The sequence below is a fragment of the Dichomitus squalens genome, assembly GCF_000275845.1.
Source record: "Dichomitus squalens LYAD-421 SS1 unplaced genomic scaffold DICSQscaffold_19, whole genome shotgun sequence".
Taxonomy (NCBI): Eukaryota; Fungi; Basidiomycota; class Agaricomycetes; order Polyporales; family Polyporaceae; genus Dichomitus; species Dichomitus squalens.
Genome location: NW_006766901.1, coordinates 310,854 through 334,138, shown reverse-complemented (window position 1 = coordinate 334,138; position 23,285 = coordinate 310,854). Strand labels below are relative to the sequence as shown.

Sequence of the window (23,285 nt, the reverse complement as noted above, 5' to 3'; positions counted from 1 at the left end):
CTGAGGTGTCATATACTAGTATATTGTCTTTCAGTGTCCTAGGAACCCACAGAAGCCAAGTTGAGAAGGGGCAAACTTCACCCAGAGACGTTCAGTAGGCTACGAAGGACACGAGGGCAAGCCGAGGCGGAGGATAGCCGAGAACGATAAGCACGTGGCCGAGATAGTCTAGCGCAGATCAATCTCAGCCAAAAATTTGGACAAGGCAAGTGTGTCCGAGCGCCCTGCTCAAATTCCATCTCTGCCCGGATCCTCCTCCTCCTTCTCCTCCCCTCCGCTAGTCCTGGTTGTTGCAGACATGGACGTGCGTATTTTCTGCGTAAAATTATGCTCTAATGCACGCTCTTATAGTTTCTTTCCAGCCCACCTTCGTCCAGAATCTGCACAGTCTCCTCATACAGTTTACCTCCAATGACACCGTTCAGCTGAAGGCGGTGAGCAACCCCCTTGCCCGATCCAGTTTCCAGACACAGCTCTTACGCGCATGCAATTGTAGGCCACGGCTCAGCTAAACAAGGAGTTCTACAAGAACCCGCAATGTATCCCTGCTCTCGCGAGCATCATGGCTAGCTCTCCGGAGCAGGCAGTGAGTGTTGCTTCCTCGTTTGTCCCCACATTTCTCTCCTGTCTCTCGTGTATGCGATGCTCTTGTTCGGCAACGCGTAAGAGGATTTCGATTAGATCGTATGCATGTCGGCGATCACGTTCCGGACATTGAGGTCAAGCGACTCCGTTATCTCTACTACCTACCCATCGTCAAGATCGCGCGCGTCGTCAGTCATCCGTGCCCTCGGACTTTGCTTCAGGACGTGCGGAGGCATTCGAAACATCATCGCTTACCGTTTTGAGTATTGATCTTCCACTTCCTGACGCGGACCCTCAACTCCGAGGCGTGCCTCCCGGTGTGGCGCCTCGCACCACGTCTACCAAATATATCTGCTAGGTTGTCTATCACTGCTCGAGGTGACGCTGACTAGATGCATGTTGACAGGTTCGTCAACTCGCCGCCGTCGAGCTTCGAAAACGCACCATACAGGCTAGCGGAGACTTCTGGACGCAGGTGGACGCTAACAGCAGGGAGGAGATCAAGAGCAAGCTTCCCGAGATCGTCCTCGCCGAATCGAAGTAAGTATGTATGGGTCTTCACGTCGGCTCCGAAGCTCAACCCCTACCAGCAACCTCGTCCGCCATTCTATCGCCCGTGTCATTGCCGCCATCGCCTCCGTTGAAATCCCCCTCGGCCACTGGCCCACCCTCTTGCCATTCCTCGAACAGACCTGCCTGTCTCCGCAGGCCGCGCACCGCGAAGTCGGCATCTACATCCTCTTCGCCGTCCTTGAAAATATCGTCGAGGGCTTCGAGTCACATTTGCAGACGCTCTTCAAGCTCTTCGGCAACCTCCTCAATGACCCAGAAAGCGTTGAGGTTCGGATAACGACCGTTCGGTAAGCCGACTCGCCTTGATCCCTCTCATTAGATGCTGATCATCCTTCATCGCAGTGCTCTTGGTGTCATTGCTCAATACATCGACGCCGATGATAAAGCAGATATCGTAAGCCCGTCATGCTCAGGAGCAGGAGACTTCTCGCTTATAATTGAACCGTAGAAATCCTTCCAAGAGCTCCTTCCTGCCATGATCAACGTGATTGGTCAGAGTGTCGAGAGTGGCAACGAGGCTGGCGCCCGTCAACTTTTTGATGTTTTCGAGACGCTTCTCATCCTCGTAAGTCTATCAAGAGAACGGCTGACCCCTTATCCAAGTTAGTTGACGCCTTCGGTGTATAGGAAATCCCTCTTCTCAGCAATCACATCACCCCGCTTGCCGAATTCCTCCTCCGTTGTGGTGCGAACCGCAACTATGACCCGGAACTCCGTGTCCTGGCCCTGAACGCCCTGAACTGGACCGTTCAATAGTAAGGAGACCATCTGGCCGTCCCTGTATGCTTATGCTGACGTTCTCATTCATAGCAAAAAGTCCAAGGTCCAAGCGCTGGGCCTTGCCCCCGCCATTCTCGAGGGCCTTATGCCTATCACCACCGAGGATGAGCCCGACGACATCGACGACGACGCGCCCTCTCGTTCTGCCCTTCGCATCGTCGACTGCCTCGCGACTAGCCTCCCCCCTGGTCAGGTCTTCCCCGCTCTCAGCAAGCTCATCCGCCAGTACTTCACGTCTTCTGATCCTGCTCAGCGTCGTGGCGCCATGCTCGCACTCGGCGTGTCAGTTGAGGGTTGCAGCGAGTACATGACTCCTCTCATGGGCGAGGTCTGGCCAATGATCGAGGCCGGCCTCCAGGACAGCGACGCGACCGTGCGCAAGGCGTCCTGCGTCGCCGTCAGCTGCCTGTGCGAGTGGCTCGAGGAGGAGTGCGCAGCCAAGCACGCGTTCCTCGTCCCGACGATGATGCAGCTTGTGAACGACCCCGTCACGCAGCGCCCCGCGTGCACCGCACTCGATGCACTACTCGAGATTATGCACGAAGTCATCGACCAGTACTTGAACCTCATCATGGAGCGCCTCGTCGGCCTGCTCGACACGGCGCCCCTCGCGGTGAAGTCGGTCGTGATTGGCGCGATTGGGAGCGCGGCGCACGCGTCCAAGGAGAAGTTCCTACCGTACTTCCAGCCGACGATGGAACGCTTCAAGCACTTCCTCGTTCTCACCGGCGAAGGGGAGGAGCAGGAGCTCCGCGGGATCACGATGGACGCCGTCGGCACGTTTGCAGAGGCGGTCGGCAAGCAACACTTCGCACCGTACTTCAACGATATGATGGGCCAGGCGTTTAACGGTATCGAGCTCGGCTCGGCGCGCCTGCGCGAGTGCAGCTTCTTGTTCTTCGGGGTCATGTCGAGGGTGTTCGGCGACGACTTTGCGCCGTACCTCCCTACTGTCGTCCCTGCGCTCATCCAGAGCTGCAAGCAGGCTGAGCACGGCGAGGAGGAGAGCCTCACATGCAAGTCTCTGTTTTTCCACCATCTCCATCTGAACACTAGGAGCTGACTTCCGACACCACAGTCCAGAACCCTGACTTCGCGGCGAATTTCGCAACTGGCCTCACGCCTTCGAGCGCCATCAAAGTCTCGGACGAGCTCGTGAACATCGACGAAGACGACGGCACCGACCTTGACAAGCTGCTCGACGTGAATAGCACGATCTGCATCGAGAAGGAGATCGCGGCGGACACCATCGGCGTCCTTTTTGCGCACACAAAGGGCCACTTCCTGCCGTACGTTGAGCAGTGCACGGTGACACTCGTCGAGCTCCTGTCGCACTACTACGACGGGATCCGTAAGAGCGCAACGGATTCGCTGCTTGAGATCGTTCGCAGTTTCTATGAGCTGAGTGACCCGCAGGAGTGGCAGCCTGGCCTTCACGTAAGTTGATGCGGCTTGCATGCTGAATCTGTGCAGCTGACCTCTTTGATGATCCAGGGCTACCCCCCTCTCAACCCTCGTGTCAAGGAGCTCGTTAACGTCTCTCTTCCCCCGCTATTGGAGATGTACGAGACGGAGGACAACAAGTACGTGTTCTCGTTTGTCCCCCTATCATATCTTACTGCACTTGAGCGCCGAGTGCAGTTTGGCGAGATGAAAGAATTTACTCAGCTCACTTCGATGCCCGACGGGCGCGTGAGACGTAACCATAGATTTCTGTTCCCTGACCTTCAATCCTCTTATAATCATTGCTTCGTTGTTTCCGGTGCTGACCCCGACTTGTGTTATACAGGAAGGTTGTGTCGTCCTTGTGCGTAGGTCTTGCCGAGACGATCACCAAGATCGGCCCCGCCTTCGTAGAAAACCGTGAGTACAACATCAGCCTCATAGATTGTACAGCACACTGACTACCGATGATAGGCATCGAGCTCATCGCGAAGATTGCTATCCAAGTCCTCGAGCAGAAGGCGATCTGCCAGCAGGACCCCGACCAGGATGAGGCTGAGGAAGCTCCCGAAGACTCCGCGGAGTACGACTCGATTCTCATCTCGTCAGCAGGAGACCTCGTCGCTGCGCTCGCTACCGCTCTCGGACCCGACTTTGTGTCTGGTTACGAGAAGTTTGCGCCCCTGATTACGAAGTATTATGTGAGTCATCAGGCTCAGCCGCACATTGAACTCTAGGCTCATCTGATCGGTCTGCAGAAAAAGAACCGGTCCCTCAGCGACCGCTCGTCTGCCATTGGTACTCTGTCCGAGATCATTGGTGGTATGAAGAGCGCCGTCACGCCCTACACCCAGGAACTCATCGACCTCTTCTACCGCGCGTTGAGCGATGAGGAGCCCGAGGTTCAGTGCAACGCAGCGTTCGCCACCGGTCTCCTCATCGAGTACTCCAACGTCGACCTCTCGCCACAGTACCTCACCATCCTTGGCGCGCTCCGGCCCATCTTCGAAGTCCCCGCAGATGCGCCTGCCGCTAAGCTCAATGCGCGTGATAACGCCGTTGGTGCGGTCGCGCGGATGATCGTCAAGAACACCGCCGCACTCCCGCTCGACCAGGTCCTGCCCGTGTTCCTCAGCGCACTGCCGCTTCGGAACGACTACCTTGAGAACAGGCCTGTCTTCCGCGCGATTTTCCACCTCTTCAATACCCAGCCTGCTGTTCTCCACCCGCACCTCGACAAGCTCCTGCATGTGTTCGCGTTCGTGCTCGACCCCACAGGCCCCGATCAGGTCGGTGACGAAATCCGGGCAGAGGTCATCAACCTTATTGGTCTCTTGAACCGCGAGGAGCCCGGCAAGGTTCAGGCGGCGGGTCTGACTGCGTTCGTCCCTGGGCAGTAGAGGATTCACGAGTACGCAACAAGAAGCCAAGGATTAAGTAGAAGAAGTATTACCCCCCTGTTATGTGTTCCCTGTCCTGCTTGTTTTCTTTACGATCTTACGTGCATTGTGCAACGCTGTCCGCTCCCTTCTTCTCCTGTCTCATTCACGTCGATGACTTTACGAACCCGACCCCCATCCACACTGTCCCACCGTACTTGATAGGCGGTACTGGTATAATAGGCTGTTTTCTACCTACTGATGATGCATCTAGACTATGTTGAATTTTTTTTGCCTGTGCACTTACCTGGTCATACCCGTCGTTCGCGCCTGCTTGTAGGTGAAGAAACGGAAGTTGTCCAAGTTATCCTACCGTATATGTTTACGGGACAAAGTCGTCAGTCAGGGAGCTCCTTATATGCACTCGTGATGCCAAGTACTATCAACGAGAGCAAGCGCTCGGGCCGACAGGTCGACGGCGTCTCCCGACCGTCAGTCCTATCGGTCATTACCTGCACTAAGCGCACCTTGACCGTCGCTCAAGAGCTCATGCTCATCGAATTTAACAAAGGCGCACACAAGACCCCAGAGTATCTTGCACACCAGCCTTTCGGCCAGGTCCCGTACATCGAGGACGACGGCTTGGTGCTTTTCGAGCGCCGTGCGAGCGGCCGCTACCTCCCACTCAAGCACGGGGGCATCGGGAAGCTCATACCTCCACAGAGCGATATCGGGGCCACGGCGAAGTTCGCGCAGGCGGCCAGCATCGAGCGATGCCCCCGGCGGTAGGGCTCGCGATTGAGGGCGTCTTCAAGCCGTAAGTCGTCTGTGTAGCGCGCTCACGAAGTGGGACTGACGGCTGCTTTCAGGTTCTTCGGGCAGCAGACGGACACGACAGCGGTCGAGGCCGAGAAGGGTGAAAGCAAGATGATGGGTACGAGGGAGTTTGCGTCACGTTAGATGCTTACCACTGTCATTCTTCGCGGTCGCCGTCGTCGTTGCCGCCGTGGTGTGCACACGCGTGGATCGGGCCCTCGACTCTTCCGCCCACCCCTTGGGCTCTCCAGCTCGTATTTTCCCCCCGTCTCTCGCCTATCGTTTCATCATGCGCGCATTGCCTTTGTCCCTCTCCTCTACCGGGCGCATCAGGGCATGGCTACTTATCAATCTTCTTACCATTCGTCCCGCGGGAAAGGGAGGTCTGCAGACCTCGTTGTATGCCACTTGTGTAACTTAGTCATCTTCCTCGTACACGGTGCGCGCAATCAGTACACTGCGCCGGGGCGTATCTCCGAATACTCGGGGAACAACACCTGAGCGCTTTGTTCCGCATCTGGAAGGCGAGCACGCCCATAGATGACTAACGACCATCCAACTATGAACACGGAATTTGCTGACAAAGGCTGCAAGCTCAAGTGCGAGACTGGTAAGGCCCGCCTTTTGGGAATATATATTGTAGGAGGACGCGGAGGCTAACGGCAACTTAACAGTGTCCTGCGGAACGCTCACCCCCCCCCCCCATCCGACTTGCTAACCATGGTTCTCAAGATCCACGGCACCCCTTACGCCTCCTGCACCAAGCGCGTTTTGACCGTCGTCGAGGAGCTGAAGATCCCACACGAGCTGGTCCTCGTCGACGTCGAGAACCGAGCGCACAAGAGCCCCGAGCACCTAGCGCACCAACCCTTCGGCCAGATCCCTTACATCGAGGACGACGGCTTCGAGATTTTCGAGTCCCGGGCGATCTCCCGCTACCTCGCGCTCAAGTACGGGGGCATCGGGAAACTCATCCCCGCGCAGAGCGACGTCGAGGCCACTGCGAAGTTCGAACAGGCTGCTAGCGTGGAGGCTTTCGACTTTGATCCGCTGGCGACGAAAATCGTATGGGAGGCCGTCTTCCATCCGTATGTCGTCTGTGGATGGATATATATGCGGGACTGATACTGACCCCCCAGCGGCCTCGGGCTGCCTTCTGACACCGCGGCCGTCAAGGCGCAGACGGCTCTGCTTGAAGGCAAGATGGACGGGTATGAGGCTCTGCTCTCCAAGACGAAGTTCCTAGCCGGGGATGTGAGTAAAGCCAGGGCTTACATCGCAATGTATGCTCACATCTGCCGTCCTCCGTCCCAGGAGGTATCGTTGGTCGACCTCTTCCATCTCTCGTACGGGAGTTATCTCAGGGACGCGGGTCTCGACTTCCTAGAATCTCCCAGGTGGCCTAGCGTTGCTAGGTGAGTTGGTCTGGAAGGCGCGCATAATGTGACTGCTGAACACGGGATATCAGATGGTGGAAGGAAATTTCATCCCGCCCGTCCTGGGTGAAGGTGAACGTACCGTTAGTGTTCTGATGCACGAGGACACATAATGGTCATTTATGTGACGAAGGTACACTGCGATGAGATTGGCACTTGAATGAGCGTGGCTTTAGGAGAGACATGTGTTAGTGATTGATGGACTCCGAGTCCCTCTGAAGCTCCAGGTTGATGACCCAAAGCGACCTCGTCAGGCAGTAGAATCCGCAGCTCAGCTGGCAGAGCATTACATCCGCGTGATGTTACCGGGCATGTGTACCGTAACGCACGCGCACCGGCACTAATTACGATGACGCAGGTCATACGCGCTGCTCGCGTCCAACAGCCTCGATGCATGGCCATACCGCAGCCGCAGAACTGGTCGGAGCGGCGGTCGATGGGAGATTCTCCGCCACTCACGCAACGAGCGACCCCAAGACGAGCGTCAACTCCAACACCGGCAGTGGGGACCTGTCCAGGGCCTTACATGTACTGCTGTCGATCCACGTCCCGCCCTATTCCTTAAACGTCTCGGTAGGACTCGGAGTGGGGTTCAGATGAGAGCGAAAATGAGCTTAGAGTGCGCCTTTATTGCACACTACTTTACGGGCTAAGATTATTGTTACATAGGCGAAAACCGATACTAGTTGTACATCAGGGTCAGAGCCGGATTTGCAGGAGATCGTTAATAGGCTCGTGTCAGACGCCTCTAACGCGGTCACGTGGGGCGACTCGGACACATCGCGACTTGCGTCGCCGACAAGACGCGTCGATCACGAAGAGACTGCTAACGGAAACAAGGCCAGATGAGTACCACAAAGTACGCGGATGTTTTGTCATGCAGGAACGCACCTCTACGACGGAGCTGTTGACGTTCAGCAGCGGTAGTAGCACTTCATGCTCCCGGCATTGGGCGAGGAACCGCACTTGCCAGCTCCAGCAACGGAGTTTCCGGTTTCCTGGTCGTCGATTATGATCAGTACCCAAGAACTGTATTGAGTAACAGGAAACTACACTCACAGTTTGCTCATTGTTGCAATTCGAGTCGGAGTAGATGGTGCAGTCCGTACCGTAGGTGCCATCGCCTGAGACCTCCACGCTGCTGAAGCTGCCTTGGAAGCAGTTGCCTTCGCACGTCGGCTTGTAGCTCCCGATTGCACCACCCTTGCACTGGTCGTTCGAGTAGAATTTGACACATTCGCCATTAGCGACGCCGCCGCTGTTCTGGCAATTGGCTGCCAGCGCGGCCGGGAGCATGGCGGCGAGCACGATGGTAGCGATGGTAAACTGCATGGTTGTGGTGGCGAAGGTATGGATGACTGGCTGGGGAGGTAGGTGCAGGAGTTGGTTGCTTAAAATGTTAGATGTAGCCTTCGACCGCCCTCTCTTAAATACAGGCTCAAGTCCCCTGCGCTTGCATCCTGCACCACATGCGCGTCGTGCGGGGAGATTCTGGGCAGAGATGCCCCGGCGAGCGCGCTGACACGATTACGAGCACTGAGGCCTGAGTGCAGCAGGAGACGAAGAAAATGAAGGAGACAAAGGAACTACGGCACCTTCACAGAGCGCTCCGCGAATGCGTCGCTCCTAACGCTCGAGGGATCCGCTGAGCGCGGCGCCCCGCGCTGCCGCTGTCTGTTCCGAACTATAGCTTGAGGTCCGGGTAAGGACCAGCCATTGACGCGTCTGGAGGGCGCACCACTTGGACTGCCACAGTGAATTGCCACCGACCAAATGTCGCCCGACCTTCTTTTGCTGCAAGCGAGTAGCCATGTCTCCTCGTCTACCCAATGCATCGTACTGGTGTTGCATAATGTCGCAGGGTTTGCTAGAGGAGGCCTCATCTTGCCCAACGACGGTCCGTAGAGCGGGTGGGCTTCATGGCCTGGGATGTCACGCGCAGAGTTCGACCGACGTCGGCAGGCAAGAGAAGGGTGGTGCGAGCGAGTACGAAGATATTTGGGGGTGCTCAAAATTGTGGAGTGCACAAGAGCGCCGGGTCGTGTGCGAGATGGTGCGCCTTGTCCGGATGCGCTAGCTCACACAGGGGCTGGAGTGAACAGCTAGTGACGTCAGGACGAACTAGACCACGATAGACGCAATAGAATACACAGACCATCGGCCGTAGGCAGGCTTGTCAGGCGGAGCCATCCATGGCCACCAAACAGCGGTGGCAGTGATACCCAGATACGAACCTTGCACCGCGAGCGTGGGATCATCAGCCTCGAATCGGCGCAAGGCGGGTCACGGCGGCTCAAGGCAGCCGTTTGCTTTTTGGAACTTTCGTTGACACATCCACTTACAACCCCAGAAAGCTGCTAGTGCATGGCCAAGGACTCGAGCGATGAGTACGCCCGAACAACCTGAAGAGGCTCATGTGGCACAGGTACAGGTGTCCAACCCACTTCACAACAAAGATGTACCACCGAAGGTCCCCCAACCGCTCTGGGTCAATGGACTACATCATCCCGGGAGCAATATGATCACTATGAAGGGGCGGTAGGACATGCACGCACCTCCGCGGTGCCTGGCACATAGCAATCCGAGCATTGGTCGTTTGCCTTTGCCAAGACGCCCCGTCGGCAGTTCCGGAGACCGGGAGCAATCTTGGGCTGGAAGCTGTTTGATTCGCAGGTCCCGGGAGCGTCTAGTATGCGCCCCCATAGACACATGCAGCCGGTGTCTTGGAGAGGTACTCCATGGGATGTCCAATCGCCTGAAGACGCTGATGACTCGTCGGAGGAAGCGACCTAATACTCCTGAAATCCCCCCCGTCGACGACAAGCCGAGGGGAGTACTTCCGCACCAGACGGAGAACGAGGGTCTTTTCCTAGCAGACTGCTAGAAAGGCGTAGCACACCCCGGTATTTTGTGACCATGAACTTGATCGACTCGGATGGCTCTGAGCTGCTCGTTTTCATGCCCGGTTGATTTGATCCGAGAGTCCTGACACGCGGTCCAGGATACAACGCAGAGGGAGGCTCTGTGCGGAGGGTGAATCAGTGTGGGCTTAGCGTTCCTGGTGCGATATGACTTGTGGGGTTGGTTCGAATGACGGAGGATAGTACACATCAGTATGGAAAAAGATATGCGTGAACGGCCGTCGTTTTTTCTCTGCTCGTCTTCTGGATTCTTTCGAACGTCTTGACAGATCTGTTCGTGCGATTATCTTATATGAAGACAACTTGGCTGCGAAAGTCATGTATATCGATTATTGAGCTACACGACATCGCCCGATATGACGTCGAGAATCCTGGGTCGCGTAAGTTGGCTGGTTTGACTCTCGACTTGCGCTCAGTATCGTCCAACGACATAAGCTCCAAAAGTATGTTGAGGATATATGAATATCAGGAACTGCCTATCTCTCCAGACTACAGTATTGGCGGAGCTAGAGAGCTTTATGAGTTACGAAGAACACGGCGTGGATGATCGTGAAGTTCGCGCCGCGGCTGAATCAAGGGCGCTTATTGAGGACGCATGGGCGCTTAATGATACCAACAATAGGGAAGGTATTGTGGCCCACCGCTTGAACGTTGTCCTCCACTACCTCTGCCTGCTCTCCGCCTGTTGCTTGCTTTCCGTATGCTTTGCTGACGCTTGTATCTCTTGAATCTGTTTTTGTTTACGATTACGCGTAACTTATCGCTAAATTGACCCTATTCACGCGCAGACATCGCATGCCAGGACCTGGTGCGAAGAACGGTAAAACTCTGCAGGCGAGCTCTGTCGTACAGCCCGATAACGAGGTTTGTGTACATCTCCGTTCCTAGGCGAGTGGTTGCTAAGCCGATTGCTTCACATTCAGGTAGCCCGTCTCCGGAAAGAGCTGCAGCTATGCAATCTCAAGCTCTCGCAAATGCAGGCGCGTCTTATGGCGACGCTCGACGAGCTCGACGCGTCGCGCAACGCCCATCAGCTCGAGCTCAAGGCGGAACGACGCGCAAAGGAGAAACTAAGCGAGAAGCTCGATCGTTACTTGGACGAAGTGAAGAGAGCGGATGCCGAGAAGGATGAGATGCGCGAGGTGGTTTCGATCTTGGTCGAGAAAGGTGCGTATCTTGATTTCGTTGTGGGAAAGTGATGCGCGAAGGGAACATACCTAGCACTCATACATACGTCTCCTGTCTGTGTGTAGTTGAAGCATGCAATAATTACTCTGCTTGGCCGTGTGCCCGCATGAGCCTTACCCGTCCTCTCGGTTGGTCACCATCTTCACCATCTGCCGCATTCTACGACTTAATCCTTGCCCGCTCCCCTCACCACCGTGGTTCATAGATACTTATATTGCTTTACAAAACGACAGCACACAAGTCGACCGTGACGGAGAGATGGTGCGCACCGCGCTCCTCGCAACTTTGCATAAGAAACTCGAGGAAGAGAGGCATTCCCATACGCGTACCAAGGAGGAGGCCGATGCAGAGATTCTCAGACTCAGAGCCATGGTCGCACGACGCGATGCAGAGCTTGAGGCATGCGTTACCCACTCGGGCCATCGAGTGCTATTGTCGTCTTCACTGTCCACGGACATGCACCACCCGCAGCAAATCGCCCGGGCAGGTGGGCGTGCCCCATGCACATGTGAAGCCGTTCCAGGATCATCGTACAGATCATATAGCGCAGTCTCTCAGGACGAGCGAGATCCAGTAGTGTCCCTTACTGTTACTCGCCAACGAATCTTAGAGCGGGAAGTCGATTTTCTGCAAGGACAGGTAAGCCTATGCGCGCGAGATTGCGAGAAATGAGATTAATTGAGACATATAGCTACGGCACGCCCAAACAAGTCGGATGAGAGCTACGACAGTGAATGCCGATGCTCATACCCCTCCTCCCTCAATCTTGCGGACAACGACGCGCCACTCGGACCTTGAGGTAGAAGCATTTACTGCAGCAAGATCCAGCAAGTCGGCAGATGCACTAGAACAGACTCACCGTGCCCCAGTGTGTATCCCTTCGAGTCCTCAATTACGCCCGCGAACTGCGATCGCTTCACCTTCCCCATACGTTTTGACACCAGCGAATGCGCGGACTCCCTCGCGTGCGCATGGATCGCAGAGTCCTCTGGATCCTTACATGACATACGATGTTATTGAACAAGAACCAACCCCTGTCAGGAGTGCGCGCTTCGGTTCGGACGACCTGAAGCAGCAAATTGAAGCTCTTTCAGCTGAAATCGATGCGTTCAGTGCAGAGCGGGATGCCCTCAAGAAAACGCTCACCGACGCCCATATCCAGGTGTGTCATGCAATGGGTACATCTTCTCGTTCAGAAATGTTGACCAGCCAACACAGGAGCATGTCGTTCAGAGTTCGGGAGCGCCACCTCCAACCGACGGTGACGGTGTTCCGGAGCTAACCCCTGCCCCATCTTTGCATCACGAAGCCTCGTGTGCTAGGTGCGTCGCCTCCCTTCCTTGCCTTCGTTTTGATAGTCTTAGGTCAAGCTTCACAGTGCACATTGTATGCTTCGCGAGCAACTCGATAAGTTCATCCTCGAACGCGTCCGCAGAGAGCAGGAAATGCAAGCGGAGATCGACGCTCTACAGCAAGCTCTCCTCACCCTACGCGCACAACAACGCGACTCCACGGACGATGACGAGACGCGCTGTGCGCCCGGCGATTCGAAAGTGCCTCTCGCGCTGCAATCACCATCAGCCCGCCCGTCCCCACCTATTACCCCGGCGTCATCGGTCCTATCGCCCCTTCAGCACCTCTACCCGAGCCATAATGTACCCGCAGTCAACGTCATCGACGATGGAGACGAATTCACGAGCGAGAAGCATACCCAAAACACCGAGGTGGCCGACAACGGAGCCGGAAGTGAGATGGAGGAGCAATCCATGGAGCTGGCGACACCCTTGCACCCGACGATTCTCTCGCTAGCTGATGACGACCTGCTCATACCTCCGCCGAACCCGCCGTCGCTCCCATCCAGCACGACCACGCACTCGTATGTCGAGCCTTCCGACATTCCTCTTCCTATTTCTCCTGATGGCGACTGGGCGGATTCGCCTCCCTTAGCGTTCCGGCCCCCGCTCGTGTCGTCTCCCCCCCACCGTCAGGCTCCGTCACCAACCCTGTCTAAGAGCGCGCATGCTTCGCCTCAGCTGCTGACTCGGCCTCCAAGCATCTCGTCAGATCTGCTCGCACGCGTGGAGAGCGCGACGCAGGCGCGCGTCGACGAGATCGAGCGCGAGTTCAACGAAGTGCAGCGCAGTCTTGATGTGAAGACACGCGAGCTTGAAGATACGAACGCTGCGCTCGCGCAGCTTTGCGTCACGACTTCCCGGCTCCGTGGCGAGGTCACAGACGGCGACGCGGGCAGCTCGGGTGGCGTCCATGCCCATCGCGACCCCGAAAATGCTCTGTAGGAAGCCCATAGAGAAACTGTGGAGGGCGAGGGAGACGCGAGCGGCGTGCGCGGTGATGTCGGTGGTGGCGCATGCTGATTGTGAACCTCCCAATTCCGTTGAACTCCTGCTGGGGCGCTGGAGAGAACATGCCCGCGTCTATGTTCTTGTCCGCCCATCGTGACCCTTCCGGCGCGACCCTGCATCAGCTGTCTATTAACGGCCCCGTTAATGGAGTCATCAGATCCCGAGGTCGAATCCAAGCCATCTTACTTTTCATTCAACTTTGTTCATCGGTGCTGGCGTCTGCCGTACGTTCCTCGGGGCACTCCGCAGGCGGTGCCTGTCCAAACACGGTGCGTGTTGTTGTTCGGTGTCGCCGGTTCGCCGGGTGGCGCGGATGCAAGCGGATGACAGTTGATGGAACTGATATTGACATGGTCACACGCGCAGGGGAACGCTTCGCCTTTTGCTCTTCGCCCGAGCTTGATGGTCACGTTCGCGCGGAGCATGGAATGCAAGAAGACGGGAATGCGATAGCGCAGGCGCAGGCGAATACGCTCTCTAGCCGACACAAATACTAGAAGCTGCTTCACATGCTGCACGCACAGCTTGTAGAGCGATCAGAGCGATGGGGTGACGGAGGAAGGACGGGCGAATGCAGCAAGGTTCTCGGTGGGTAGTAGGATGCACCCGCTCCGGCTTCTTGAGCTGTGTCCGCTGATGCAGTCATACGTCGCTGTTGTTGGCTGGGGAGGCTTGGGGTGATGGTACGCCCCTGTTCTGCACCTCCGCCAAGGTTTAGCTTCCGGAGGCGAGGGTAGCCCATCACCTGAAGGGGAAGGCGCGATGAAACTGGGTTTGGTGGGGTCGTCGGACTTGGACGCTTCTGCCGCGTAGGTCGGCGGATTATGCTTGATGGCTTGGGAGAACGTTTCCGTTGTCGGTGTTGTAAGGCTCTACGGGTTTCCGTAGAGTGTGTTGTGTGTCTCAGCCAAGGTTATGGCTATGTATACTGACTAGGACACGGACGGTATGTGCTCCTTGATTTGTTGTTGTTACCGATAGCCCATCGTAAATGTCTGTTCGTCTGTCCATTTGTCTATCTTGGATTTACCTTTCTGTCGTGTCATGCACTTCCCGTATCATCAGTCGCGCTATCCCCATCTTCACCCCTCTCATCTTATTCGTCAGAAGTCCACTTGTATCAACGTCACGGATGCTATCCTCACCCCGCTCCTGATCTGTCAAGAATCAATACCAACCTGAGCAGAGTATCACAACACCTGTGCACTCGCGGGAGACGTAACAACGATGCTCAGATGCCAACAGTCCTGGTGGGCACTCGTATCTTCTCCGCCTGTGCATCCCGAAGCCAGGGGCTAAGTTAATGCCGGCTTGTTTTCCCGAGTGCTCGGCCGGCCGTAGGTTTCGGCGAGAGCGCCCGCAGCAGACTGGTGGAATTCTGGGGAGTTCTTGGGCTACGTTACGTGTCAGTGGGACAACAGCCGGTCGATGTTGCGGCACCAAGGGGGTGTTTTGCTGATGGAGAAGCGAGGTCAGAGGAGCAGACACAGACGGGAGTGTTCCCGCTCAGCCCGACGAAGAACGTCTCAAGACTGATACAGGTAGATAGACGTACAGGTACATGATCGAAGAGTTGCGGGAGTGATCTAGCTGCCGGCGTGTCGAGCGTTGTGAGAAACGCTGTACTAGAGCGGGGAACGAAGGCGGTTTTCAGCGAGGGAAGGTTCGCCGGATGGATCCGATGTGCCGGCGACGGAGGGGGTGTAGCAATGTCACAGAGCAAGGCAATGCGTTGCGGTCCCCAACTAGCAAAAGAATCATGTCAGAATCGTTAAGATAGCGACTGCTAGAGACGCGGTGCCTTCACGCCGCATACTAGCCCGCTGGAAGGTCCGAACAGGAACCGTCCGGGCTGCTAGTGCGCCATAGACACGACCATTATGTTACGCTAGCATAGCAGGGCAATGCTTTGTGATCCATGTCCTTATCCGTCAATCTCTTGTCATATGTGAAGTGAGTAAGACGAGATGATTCTACTAGCCCCAGCGACCGATCTGGCCTGCGAAAGACAGCGTTCAATCACTTCCTGCAGACGTACGGCAGCCACCCTGTAGATACCCTGAAGGCTGTGAGGTGACATCACTCAGTCAAACGCAATGTCTGTCGTACAACCAGCGTATGACGGAATAAAGACAATATTGCTGCAACGACAACCGTGCGGTATGGACCGTAAGATGATAGCCGCGGTATTATTCACCTAAACATATTACACACGTCATATCCTCGAAGGCGGAACGTACGTCACGTTCAGCCCCCGCGTGTTCGTCCATGGCCGCTGAGGATCCGGTTGTGTTCGCGATATAACGACCTCCGCCGGTGGTGCAGGGACGCGCTTGTGCTCAGGCTCTGCCTGTTTGACTCTCTCCGCCGACGCGGCGCGAGAGATGGCGGGCGGCGTGTATGACTCGACCTTGATCTTCCTCGTCTTCGAGTTGAGTGACAACACCTTGTGGGTCTGGTTGACCGGGTGGGAAGCTTGCGAGTCAGACCCGGAGCCGGGCGTGCTCGCCCGGGAAGCGGCGGAGAGGGTAGGGAACGCGCCCTCGGCTGCGCGTGCTTCTTGGATGGCGCGGGCGCGGCCCTCTTCCTCTTTCGCGATGGCCTCACTGATTTGTGCATCCAACGTGGCAATAAGTGCGTTGCGTGCCGCCGGTAAAAGGGTCGATTCGCCACAGTGTGGGCATGCAAAGTTGGGTAAGTTGAGTTCGCATAGAATCAGACCGCACGTGCGGCAGATGGGTGTGTACGAAGAGAGCGGATGCAACCTGGCTGAGATCGCGAACGCCATGGAGTAGATTCCAGGTATAAATCGGACGGATCGGAAACCGATTGATGGAGGGATATGCGATAGCGAGCAAGTAGAGTGAGGAACGCAGTTAACGACGGTGCAGCGTACGACATGCGGACGGACCTTGGCAGAAGCATCCACGCTTTGGGTCTCTTTCCTTCCCAGTCGCATTGCGGAGATCGTCTCGTAGCTTCTCCAGCTTCACGACCTCCTTGCTTTTCGGCGGACCAGCGTCCTTCTGCTTGCCCTTCGCTTTCGTCGGTTGGGGAGCTTGCTTCTTGGACGGGATCCTTTCTGACGGCAGGGAAGACCCCTTCTGTGTCCACGCGGTCTTGTGCATCGTGTGGGCTGTTCGGGGCGCACAAGACAGCACTATGCGATCAACGAGGAGTTGTGTCCAGGACGTGGTCGAGGGCGTGGGGGACAAGCGAGCACGCTGCGGGAGGCCGGGCGCGTGGCGGGGGAGATTTCGGGTGATGCCTGATCGAGATCGCCGCCAGATTGTTCCGCGCCGCCCACAACTCGACACTCGCACTCCACCATCAGCTCACAAATATCCACAATCACCCCGCCTCTGTTTGACATATCCGGAATACGCCAAATGGTCACAAGACAACACGCGACATATCAGCAATCCGAGTATTGACCCGTGGCAACGATGAAGTAACACGCCTGTGCCGATATCTCGGCTACATCGTGAACTGCACGCGAGGACTGGGTAGGGTGTACGTGGATGCTCTGAGCGATTTATAAGCAGATGATGCTCAATCCTCCGCAGCCACGGTCCACGCCAATACATGGGTGGCTTGCTAGATTATGACACGCGCCAACGACATGTATGCTGGCGCCGGGATCGATGCGGTGATGCGTCATGGCTGCTGCAGCGGGAATCGGCTACGGGGAGGCGTCCGCTAGTGCAAATGCCGCGCTCGTTGTTCTCAGGCGCGATTTCAGGCACTCACGCTCATCCGTGGCGGATCGGAGCGCAATGGACCCGTTTCCTAGAGCAGCAGTGATGCTTTCTCAAGGTCCGCACCCTGTCTTCCGTACGTCAATGCATAGTGTGACTAATCGCAGAATACTCGCAGACTCTCGGATGACGGCAAATCAGGACTGGGGTGCCACCTGCAACCACAGCTGACGTCTGGCTTGATGGCGTTTCGAAATCACGGCAGTGCCCCCAAATATGAAGAAGCAAGAACCGTGACGCACGTCCAAGCTTTTGCTACCGTCATTTCGACACCGTACCACTGTTCCAAGGACAGCGGTCATTCACTCCGTCTTTGCGATCAGCACCAGCCAGAGTCATATCTGGGCGCCACCTGTCCGCTACCTATCCGACTTCTTCGGCGGAATACCTGATCTTTGATAGCGCACCGCTAGTCCATAGCAGCGCCGGCCCCATTCAATGTCAGGACCGCCCTTAGGGTCGTGAAGCCTTATTTGACCGTTCTGACGGGTGCCTCTTGAACCTTGCATCAGTATCATATCTGCATCCGCCATTCGGAAGCAAACTTGGGTAGAAGCGGAGTCAGCTCAGCAGTTCCATGCATGCCAAGACATGTACTCAGGTCCTTGTCACTCTGGGGATTGCACACTGAAGCAATACACAGCGGTCACAGCGAACACAAGAGCCATGTCGTTCCTAGACTCAACGACGCCTCACCAGGTCTCGGTCGTGCGCAAGTATTTCGGCAGCGTGGGACCCTCCGAGCGCACGGGGGAAACACCTACCAATCCGTAGTGCGCGGCCGTAATGGAGAGCTAGGCACGATACTAAGGTTCATACTCAACCTTTCGTATCCAGGTACCGTGACATTGACAGAGCTTCGCTTTCATTTCTCCCCATATGCATCAGGCCCATATGCATCAGCGCAGCCCTGAGACACACAAGAAGCTTTGCCCAACACTAACGGCCGCGTTGGCAAAATACGTCACCCGCACGCGTGCCCTCGTCCATCACCAAATCCCTGTTGCATTTTTTATCTCCGGCTCCGCATCACTAATCCAAACACTGATAGGGCCCTCTCCCACTCACGGATGCCGTGCAACGTGCCAGGATAGAAGACAGAAGAGCGGGGAGGACGCCCGACTAGTGCGGCGCGTGGCCCCCATATTGGCAAACTCACCCTGAGTCTCACCGTGGCGCCTACGAAGTGCTTCTCTCCGACGGACGTGCGGCAACAGGGAAAAGAGGGGGGTCACCGTGGCTTTGCTGATGCGTCAGCATGAGAAACGCGTGGTTAGCGCGAAGCGCTGCGCGGACCGAGAGCATCCCCGGGGCGGGAAGGTGGCAGCAAGGTGCAGGAGGAATTGGAGGTGAGCACTCACTTGGCTATGTAACTCATTCGTGGCGTGTTCGTATCGCGTTTCCTCGTTCGTTCTTATATTCGTTAATCCGTCGCCGCCGTGCCCAACGCCGGCTGCGGGAGTCGCCGAAGGTGGCCTAGCGCCGGCGAAGACGTTCCAGAAGACGGCGGGCGCGCTGCTTGATGCGTCCTCGTGATGGGTCGAATGGAAGCTGCTAGCACGGCAAACATATCATGGCGCCCTCAGTGTAGGCTGTGTGTTTTGGGGTGATAGACATTCGAGCGGGACGCTTGTGCTCACCGGTGTGGCAATTGACGCGGATGCTATACGCACCCGGCCTTTCATCTGTGCCCCGGTCGCTTCGTGGGGTCGGCGGGAGGTCGCAGCGATGACAGATGAAAATTCCTGCGCTGCTTGAGGGTGAAGAAGGCCTGAGGATATCTCAGCGCACTTGACATGACTCGCGGTTTCCCGTGGATGGTAGGACGGTAGTCCTGAAGCAGCAGTGCGAAGGCGAGGCCGGCAACGGAGAAACATGTACACTGCATGGGCGGCGTACTTCATCGTAGATGCGGCAGGCGTCCTAGCTGGTCATAGGGCCCGTCTGCCGCTCAAGCTCGCAACACGATCTGCCGTGACGCCGTCGCGACGGTCTGGAGCTGACCTCTTTCAGACATCGTCGGAGGGCAACAGTGGTCAGATAACGAACGTGCCTTTTAGGGCGAGTCCTCGAAACAGACCGGGAGCGAGCCGCTGAGTTACAAAGTGCGGCCGATAACACCTTTTAGCTGGCCGTCTGCACCCCTCATTCAGTAGGCGATACTCACCTGGGATCGTCTAGAACGTCGCGGTGTACCTCGTGCCCTCGTATGTGTCAAAGCTGCCTACGCTGGGCGACGGCTGCATGCTGGGAGCAGCGAGTGACTACTGCGAGCTCGACAGGAGACGCGTGACGTACGGGATGAGACGACGTTGCCTCACCGACGGAAGGTTCAAGGGGTCCGGGCGAGATAGGGGGTGCAGACCGCGGAGTCATATGCGGCCAGAGGCCGCAGCGAGCCCATTGCGGCATAGACACATCGGTCGCTAGTATTCCTCGCATGATAAATGAGGTCGCAGGGATCGACTCGTACCAGAGACGCGAAGAACGTGCGTTCAGAATAACAATGAAACCGAGGGAGGAGCAACTGAGTCGTGGAACGATGATTTCGCATCGCGTGGCGGTCGAAACAAACCAGCACGGGCATTCTGATCTCGCCTCGACGCCACGGGGGAGGGAGAGGGGCGAGCGGCGGTGTCGGACGGCGAGAGCCTGGGGTTCGTGCTCGCAGGCTTAGGGTCCGGGCGCCCTGTTCGCCTTCTCGCGTATTGCGCCACCGTGACCAGGAAATTTGCAGGAATTGGGGAACCTTGCACCGTCTCCAACCCTCCGCCGTGCACGCGATAACGCAGCGGGTAGGGGCGGCGAACGAGGGACCAGAGGCCGGTGGGGTTAAATAACACAAGGGCAGTTCAATCTGTAATGGGCAGGATGTATGTACCGAGATAGCGAGACGGTCGGTGAAGGCTTCTCCTAGATGGTAATCACCGAGGGGACGAAGCCACACGTAGAACGGCGAGAGACACAGGTACGTACAAAAGGACGTGCATAGCGTCTTCGATGTACAGAGACCGAGGCGATGCGGTAAGTGAGTCCCGGTCGCAGCGCGAAGGTTTGAACACCTTGGAACAATCCCATATGGCGCCAGGTTTCTCCGCGGCCCATGTGTCCACTCTCTGGACCGTACAAACTCTGTGTGAGTACCACGGAACCACAGGAATGTCTGACGGCGTCCCCCGCGGGGTCTCCCGCCTGCCGGTGTGGCGCGCGAGAATCCTGCACTTGCCGTGCCTGCCGTGCTGCCCGCCTCTATCAGACGAATTCTCGCAATGGTCCGTCCGAGGCCCCGTCCCGAAGCGGGATGGTTCGCCTACACACCTGTTAGTCGCCCTGCCCAATCGCCGGTCCCGCTCCCTGGACACTCCCAACCAAGCAGTCCACCTCCCCGCCAGAACGCTGACGCGCCTTCCTGCTGCCCGACGCGGCCACGCCCGCCCGTTTCAGCTTGGCACGCCCAGCACACGCGAATGGTACGAGAACGACGCCTTCGAGCACTCCGTCCTCCAGACGAGGCCCGCGCGGGCGACTCTGCCTGCCATTCTGGGATATTTCGAATTGGCCGCGATCGCCATAATCGCGAGCGATGATAGTGATAATGGGGTGGCTGTAACGTTGATTGGGCGGACGCTTGCAGCCTCGCTGCGCCGGCTGGGGGAAGCAACGTACAATCGTCGACGGATAGACGACGACGACGAAGGCGGCAGAAGACGAAAGGGTCGGAGCGTGCGGCTCGTCATGGGTCAAATTTAGGAGACCCTGACCTAAAGGCAGGCTTGGGGTTTTCGTCTGGGGGTGCCCTGGAGACCGTGAACGTTCTTTCCTTCGGGAGACTAGGACCGATGGCTGGGATGAGGGAGTCCGCAGCTGACCGCGAACGCAAATGAAAACCAATTTCATGAGCACATTACATGATGGCCAACGACGCCCAGAGCGCATGTCGACGGCAACGCGCCTCAGGCCGCCGTGTCGACCAAGAGTTCTCCGCCACCTCAGCTCCGGACCCATGTGCAAAATACCAGGCGGGAATGGTGGAGCGACACCGCACGTCACACAATCAACGCGTTTGACGAACAGCGGCGGTGACCAGCGTCGAACATTGATAATTGAACCACGACCGCATCCGCATCGATCCTGGCACGCAGCCTATCTCGGCGGCAGTCACGGCGGTGACGGTCAATGCGTGCGTGTGCCTGCCAAAGTGCCTTTTTCGTCCCTAGCATCTCGCTCGAGGGTGTTGCCAACGTGGGCGAGTGCATCGGAATCTCGACCCACATCTCATCGTCCTGACAATACGCCATCGTGAACAGTTGACCAGATTGCGAGTCTCTTCGGATGCCGCCCGCGACTGCTCCGTGGCTAGTCATCGCTGCCGGTCGGGCCCAGGGAGGCGAGGACATGCCAGTCGGCATCAGAGACCGCCAGAGCGAAGAACGTCAGCACAGTCGCACGCGGCGTCACAGGCCTCCCACCGAGTCCCAGCACGGCGAGCTCGCAGACGGCCACGGTCCCAAGCCTCGACGTCGGGCGGGCGCAAACCACCCGAGAGGTGGCGCCGGCTGCGAGACTCGCTGTGCCACGCCGGGACGGAGGGCCGTGCAGGGGGCGGGACTCGGAGGCGACGAACCAATAGCGGACTAGGCCGCGTATGTCAGGAGGGGCCCGGCGTGGGACGTGCGCGATCCGAGCCGGAGCTGGATCGAACGCAATCACGCACGCACGCACCTATCAGCCTGCGGCACCCAGGCGCTGTTCCCACTCCCAGCTCCCTGCCACCCACGCAGACGCATATAGCAGTCTGCGTCTCCAAAAGCGTAAGCGTGGGCCTCTTTCGGCAACGCCGGCGTGCGAGCAGCGATAGCCTGCCCCCTCCACCGACAGGGAATCCGTTCATTCATTCAGGCAGGGCAAATGAAGAGAACATCGCGAAGCAGCGCACAAGATGAGATGCAGAGATGACGATCACCGCGCTCACGGCCCTGCGCCCCCACAGCGGCAGATTAGCCCACCAGTTCCGCCGTCCGACATGGACGAACTGGGATGGCCCGCGATGGCGGTCGCGCAGGTCGTTGTTTGCGTTGTGGGCGGCCCCCCAGGAATGTAATTAAGAGCTAGGATTCGAATCAGAAATAGAACCATCGTCGGCCCTGCTTCGCGCGCAACAGCGGCCCGCGGGGATTGCTGCGAGGCCTAGCATGGGCACGGTTCGCCATCGGGCTTCGCTGATGGGATGCGCGGTGCAGGGACGACACCAGGTGCTGGACGATGGTCGATGGTCAGTCGGCGACCGCGGCAGCCATCGCGACAGCTGAGCAGCCGAGTCGTTCGTCAAGAAGCGGATTCGATGCATAGGAAGATGGATGGATGGAGAGAGCGAACGGAGGGATGCGCACCACCGCCGAGTGCACGACGAACAGATGAGGCGCGGACAAAGTTCGCGCCCTGTCCCTAGCAGCCGTTGCGCTGCTCCCTCTCACCATCCGCACCGCGGACGAATGGACGGAGAGGGCTGCGACGCGACGCCGCACACGCATACCTGTGAACTCCCCTTCTCGAAGTCCGTGTCGCGCGCATTCGCAAAGATCCACAGTCCTGGGCATCTCGTTTTCGCCAGACGAATGATGCTCGCGGGCGTGACGACGTCTGCGACGCAAGAAGGCCCGGCGGACGATGGACGATGGGGCACCGCGCCGCATCTGTCCGGCCTGCCCGTCCCAGACACGCGCACGACAGCGAAGGACCGAAGGTGCGCGAGCATTGGCCCCTCGCTCGCGCTCCCACCGCCGCAACATGATGTGATGGTCCGTAAATGGCTCGGGGACCCTGACGACGCGCCGCACAGCAGCGTCGAACACATCATATCATACAGCACGTCCGTGCTCGCCGACTTGCCTCGGAGCACGCAGCCTCCGTGTGCGCGCCCGCCTGAGCCTGCTTCATCCATCCGTGGGACGCCCCAATGCGGCAGGAGCGATGTGAATTATATGACATTTGCATTTGATGGGGTCGACCGGAGGGCTGCACGGCGCAGGATGCATCAGTCAGG

At 57.5% G+C, this 23,285-nt stretch overlaps 8 protein-coding genes across 8 annotated transcripts; 6 read left to right on the top strand and 2 right to left on the bottom strand.

Moving 5' to 3' along the window:
- Positions 1 to 244: 244 nt before the first annotated feature.
- On the top strand, positions 245 to 4,970 carry DICSQDRAFT_181275 (ARM repeat-containing protein). The gene is made up of 14 exons (XM_007366649.1): positions 245 to 304; positions 363 to 434; positions 497 to 586; positions 992 to 1,125; positions 1,176 to 1,445; positions 1,501 to 1,552; positions 1,607 to 1,723; positions 1,786 to 1,913; positions 1,969 to 2,954; positions 3,017 to 3,375; positions 3,433 to 3,521; positions 3,728 to 3,801; positions 3,856 to 4,082; positions 4,140 to 4,970. Exons 1-14 carry the CDS (start codon positions 299 to 301, stop codon positions 4,779 to 4,781), a joined length of 3,246 nt encoding a protein of 1,081 aa, XP_007366711.1. The 5' UTR covers positions 245 to 298; the 3' UTR covers positions 4,782 to 4,970.
- Positions 4,971 to 5,189: 219 nt separating this feature from the next.
- DICSQDRAFT_181274 (uncharacterized protein) lies at positions 5,190 to 6,059 on the top strand (the record flags this gene model as incomplete). The annotated part of the gene is made up of 3 exons (XM_007366648.1): positions 5,190 to 5,421; positions 5,484 to 5,577; positions 5,630 to 6,059. 3 exons carry the CDS (start codon positions 5,190 to 5,192, stop codon positions 5,718 to 5,720), a joined length of 417 nt encoding a protein of 138 aa, XP_007366710.1. The 3' UTR covers positions 5,721 to 6,059.
- Positions 6,060 to 6,296: 237 nt separating this feature from the next.
- Positions 6,297 to 7,720, top strand: DICSQDRAFT_161976 (glutathione S-transferase; the record flags this gene model as incomplete). The annotated part of the gene is made up of 4 exons (XM_007366647.1): positions 6,297 to 6,664; positions 6,716 to 6,830; positions 6,891 to 6,991; positions 7,045 to 7,720. 4 exons carry the CDS (start codon positions 6,297 to 6,299, stop codon positions 7,106 to 7,108), a joined length of 648 nt encoding a protein of 215 aa, XP_007366709.1. The 3' UTR covers positions 7,109 to 7,720.
- A 206-nt stretch (positions 7,721 to 7,926) lies between these two features.
- Positions 7,927 to 8,344, bottom strand: DICSQDRAFT_147789 (uncharacterized protein; the record flags this gene model as incomplete). The annotated part of the gene is made up of 2 exons (XM_007366646.1): positions 7,927 to 8,010; positions 8,072 to 8,344. The coding sequence occupies 2 exons, from the start codon at positions 8,342 to 8,344 to the stop codon at positions 7,927 to 7,929; spliced, it is 357 nt and encodes a 118-aa protein (XP_007366708.1).
- A 2,384-nt stretch (positions 8,345 to 10,728) lies between these two features.
- DICSQDRAFT_181272 (uncharacterized protein) lies at positions 10,729 to 14,598 on the top strand (the record flags this gene model as incomplete). The annotated part of the gene is made up of 8 exons (XM_007366645.1): positions 10,729 to 10,797; positions 10,857 to 11,100; positions 11,187 to 11,249; positions 11,327 to 11,760; positions 11,813 to 12,283; positions 12,340 to 12,443; positions 12,500 to 13,753; positions 13,851 to 14,598. 7 exons carry the CDS (start codon positions 10,729 to 10,731, stop codon positions 13,416 to 13,418), a joined length of 2,304 nt encoding a protein of 767 aa, XP_007366707.1. The 3' UTR covers positions 13,419 to 13,753; positions 13,851 to 14,598.
- A 1,066-nt stretch (positions 14,599 to 15,664) lies between these two features.
- Positions 15,665 to 16,665, bottom strand: DICSQDRAFT_155699 (uncharacterized protein). The gene is made up of 2 exons (XM_007366644.1): positions 16,396 to 16,665; positions 15,665 to 16,253 (listed from the first exon to the last, which is right to left on the bottom strand). Exons 1-2 carry the CDS (start codon positions 16,610 to 16,612, stop codon positions 15,700 to 15,702), a joined length of 771 nt encoding a protein of 256 aa, XP_007366706.1. The 5' UTR covers positions 16,613 to 16,665; the 3' UTR covers positions 15,665 to 15,699.
- Positions 16,666 to 16,956: 291 nt separating this feature from the next.
- Positions 16,957 to 17,544, top strand: DICSQDRAFT_155698 (uncharacterized protein). The gene is made up of 3 exons (XM_007366643.1): positions 16,957 to 16,997; positions 17,051 to 17,300; positions 17,361 to 17,544. Exon 2 carries the CDS (start codon positions 17,070 to 17,072, stop codon positions 17,286 to 17,288), a length of 219 nt encoding a protein of 72 aa, XP_007366705.1. The 5' UTR covers positions 16,957 to 16,997; positions 17,051 to 17,069; the 3' UTR covers positions 17,289 to 17,300; positions 17,361 to 17,544.
- Positions 17,545 to 20,126: 2,582 nt separating this feature from the next.
- DICSQDRAFT_181271 (uncharacterized protein) lies at positions 20,127 to 20,992 on the top strand (the record flags this gene model as incomplete). Its single annotated transcript, XM_007366642.1, has 1 exon — positions 20,127 to 20,992. The coding sequence occupies exon 1, from the start codon at positions 20,243 to 20,245 to the stop codon at positions 20,990 to 20,992; it is 750 nt and encodes a 249-aa protein (XP_007366704.1). The 5' UTR covers positions 20,127 to 20,242.
- Between the last annotated feature and the right edge of the window lie 2,293 nt (positions 20,993 to 23,285).

Bases quoted from the DNA above. Each gene is read 5' to 3' on its own strand.
- DICSQDRAFT_181275 (XM_007366649.1), top strand. The intron at 1,553-1,606 runs GTAAGCCCGTCA...ATTGAACCGTAG, and splicing joins CCGATGATAAAGCAGATATC to AAATCCTTCCAAGAGCTCCT. The intron at 3,376-3,432 runs GTAAGTTGATGC...TTGATGATCCAG, and splicing joins AGTGGCAGCCTGGCCTTCAC to GGCTACCCCCCTCTCAACCC.
- DICSQDRAFT_155698 (XM_007366643.1), top strand. From the start codon at position 17,070: ATGGGTGGCTTGCTAGATTATGACACGCGCCAACGACATGTATGCTGG.
- DICSQDRAFT_155699 (XM_007366644.1), bottom strand. From the start codon at position 16,612: ATGCACAAGACCGCGTGGACACAGAAGGGGTCTTCCCTGCCGTCAGAA. The intron at 16,254-16,395 runs GTCCGTCCGCAT...TCGCGATCTCAG, and splicing joins GCGTGGATGCTTCTGCCAAG to CCAGGTTGCATCCGCTCTCT.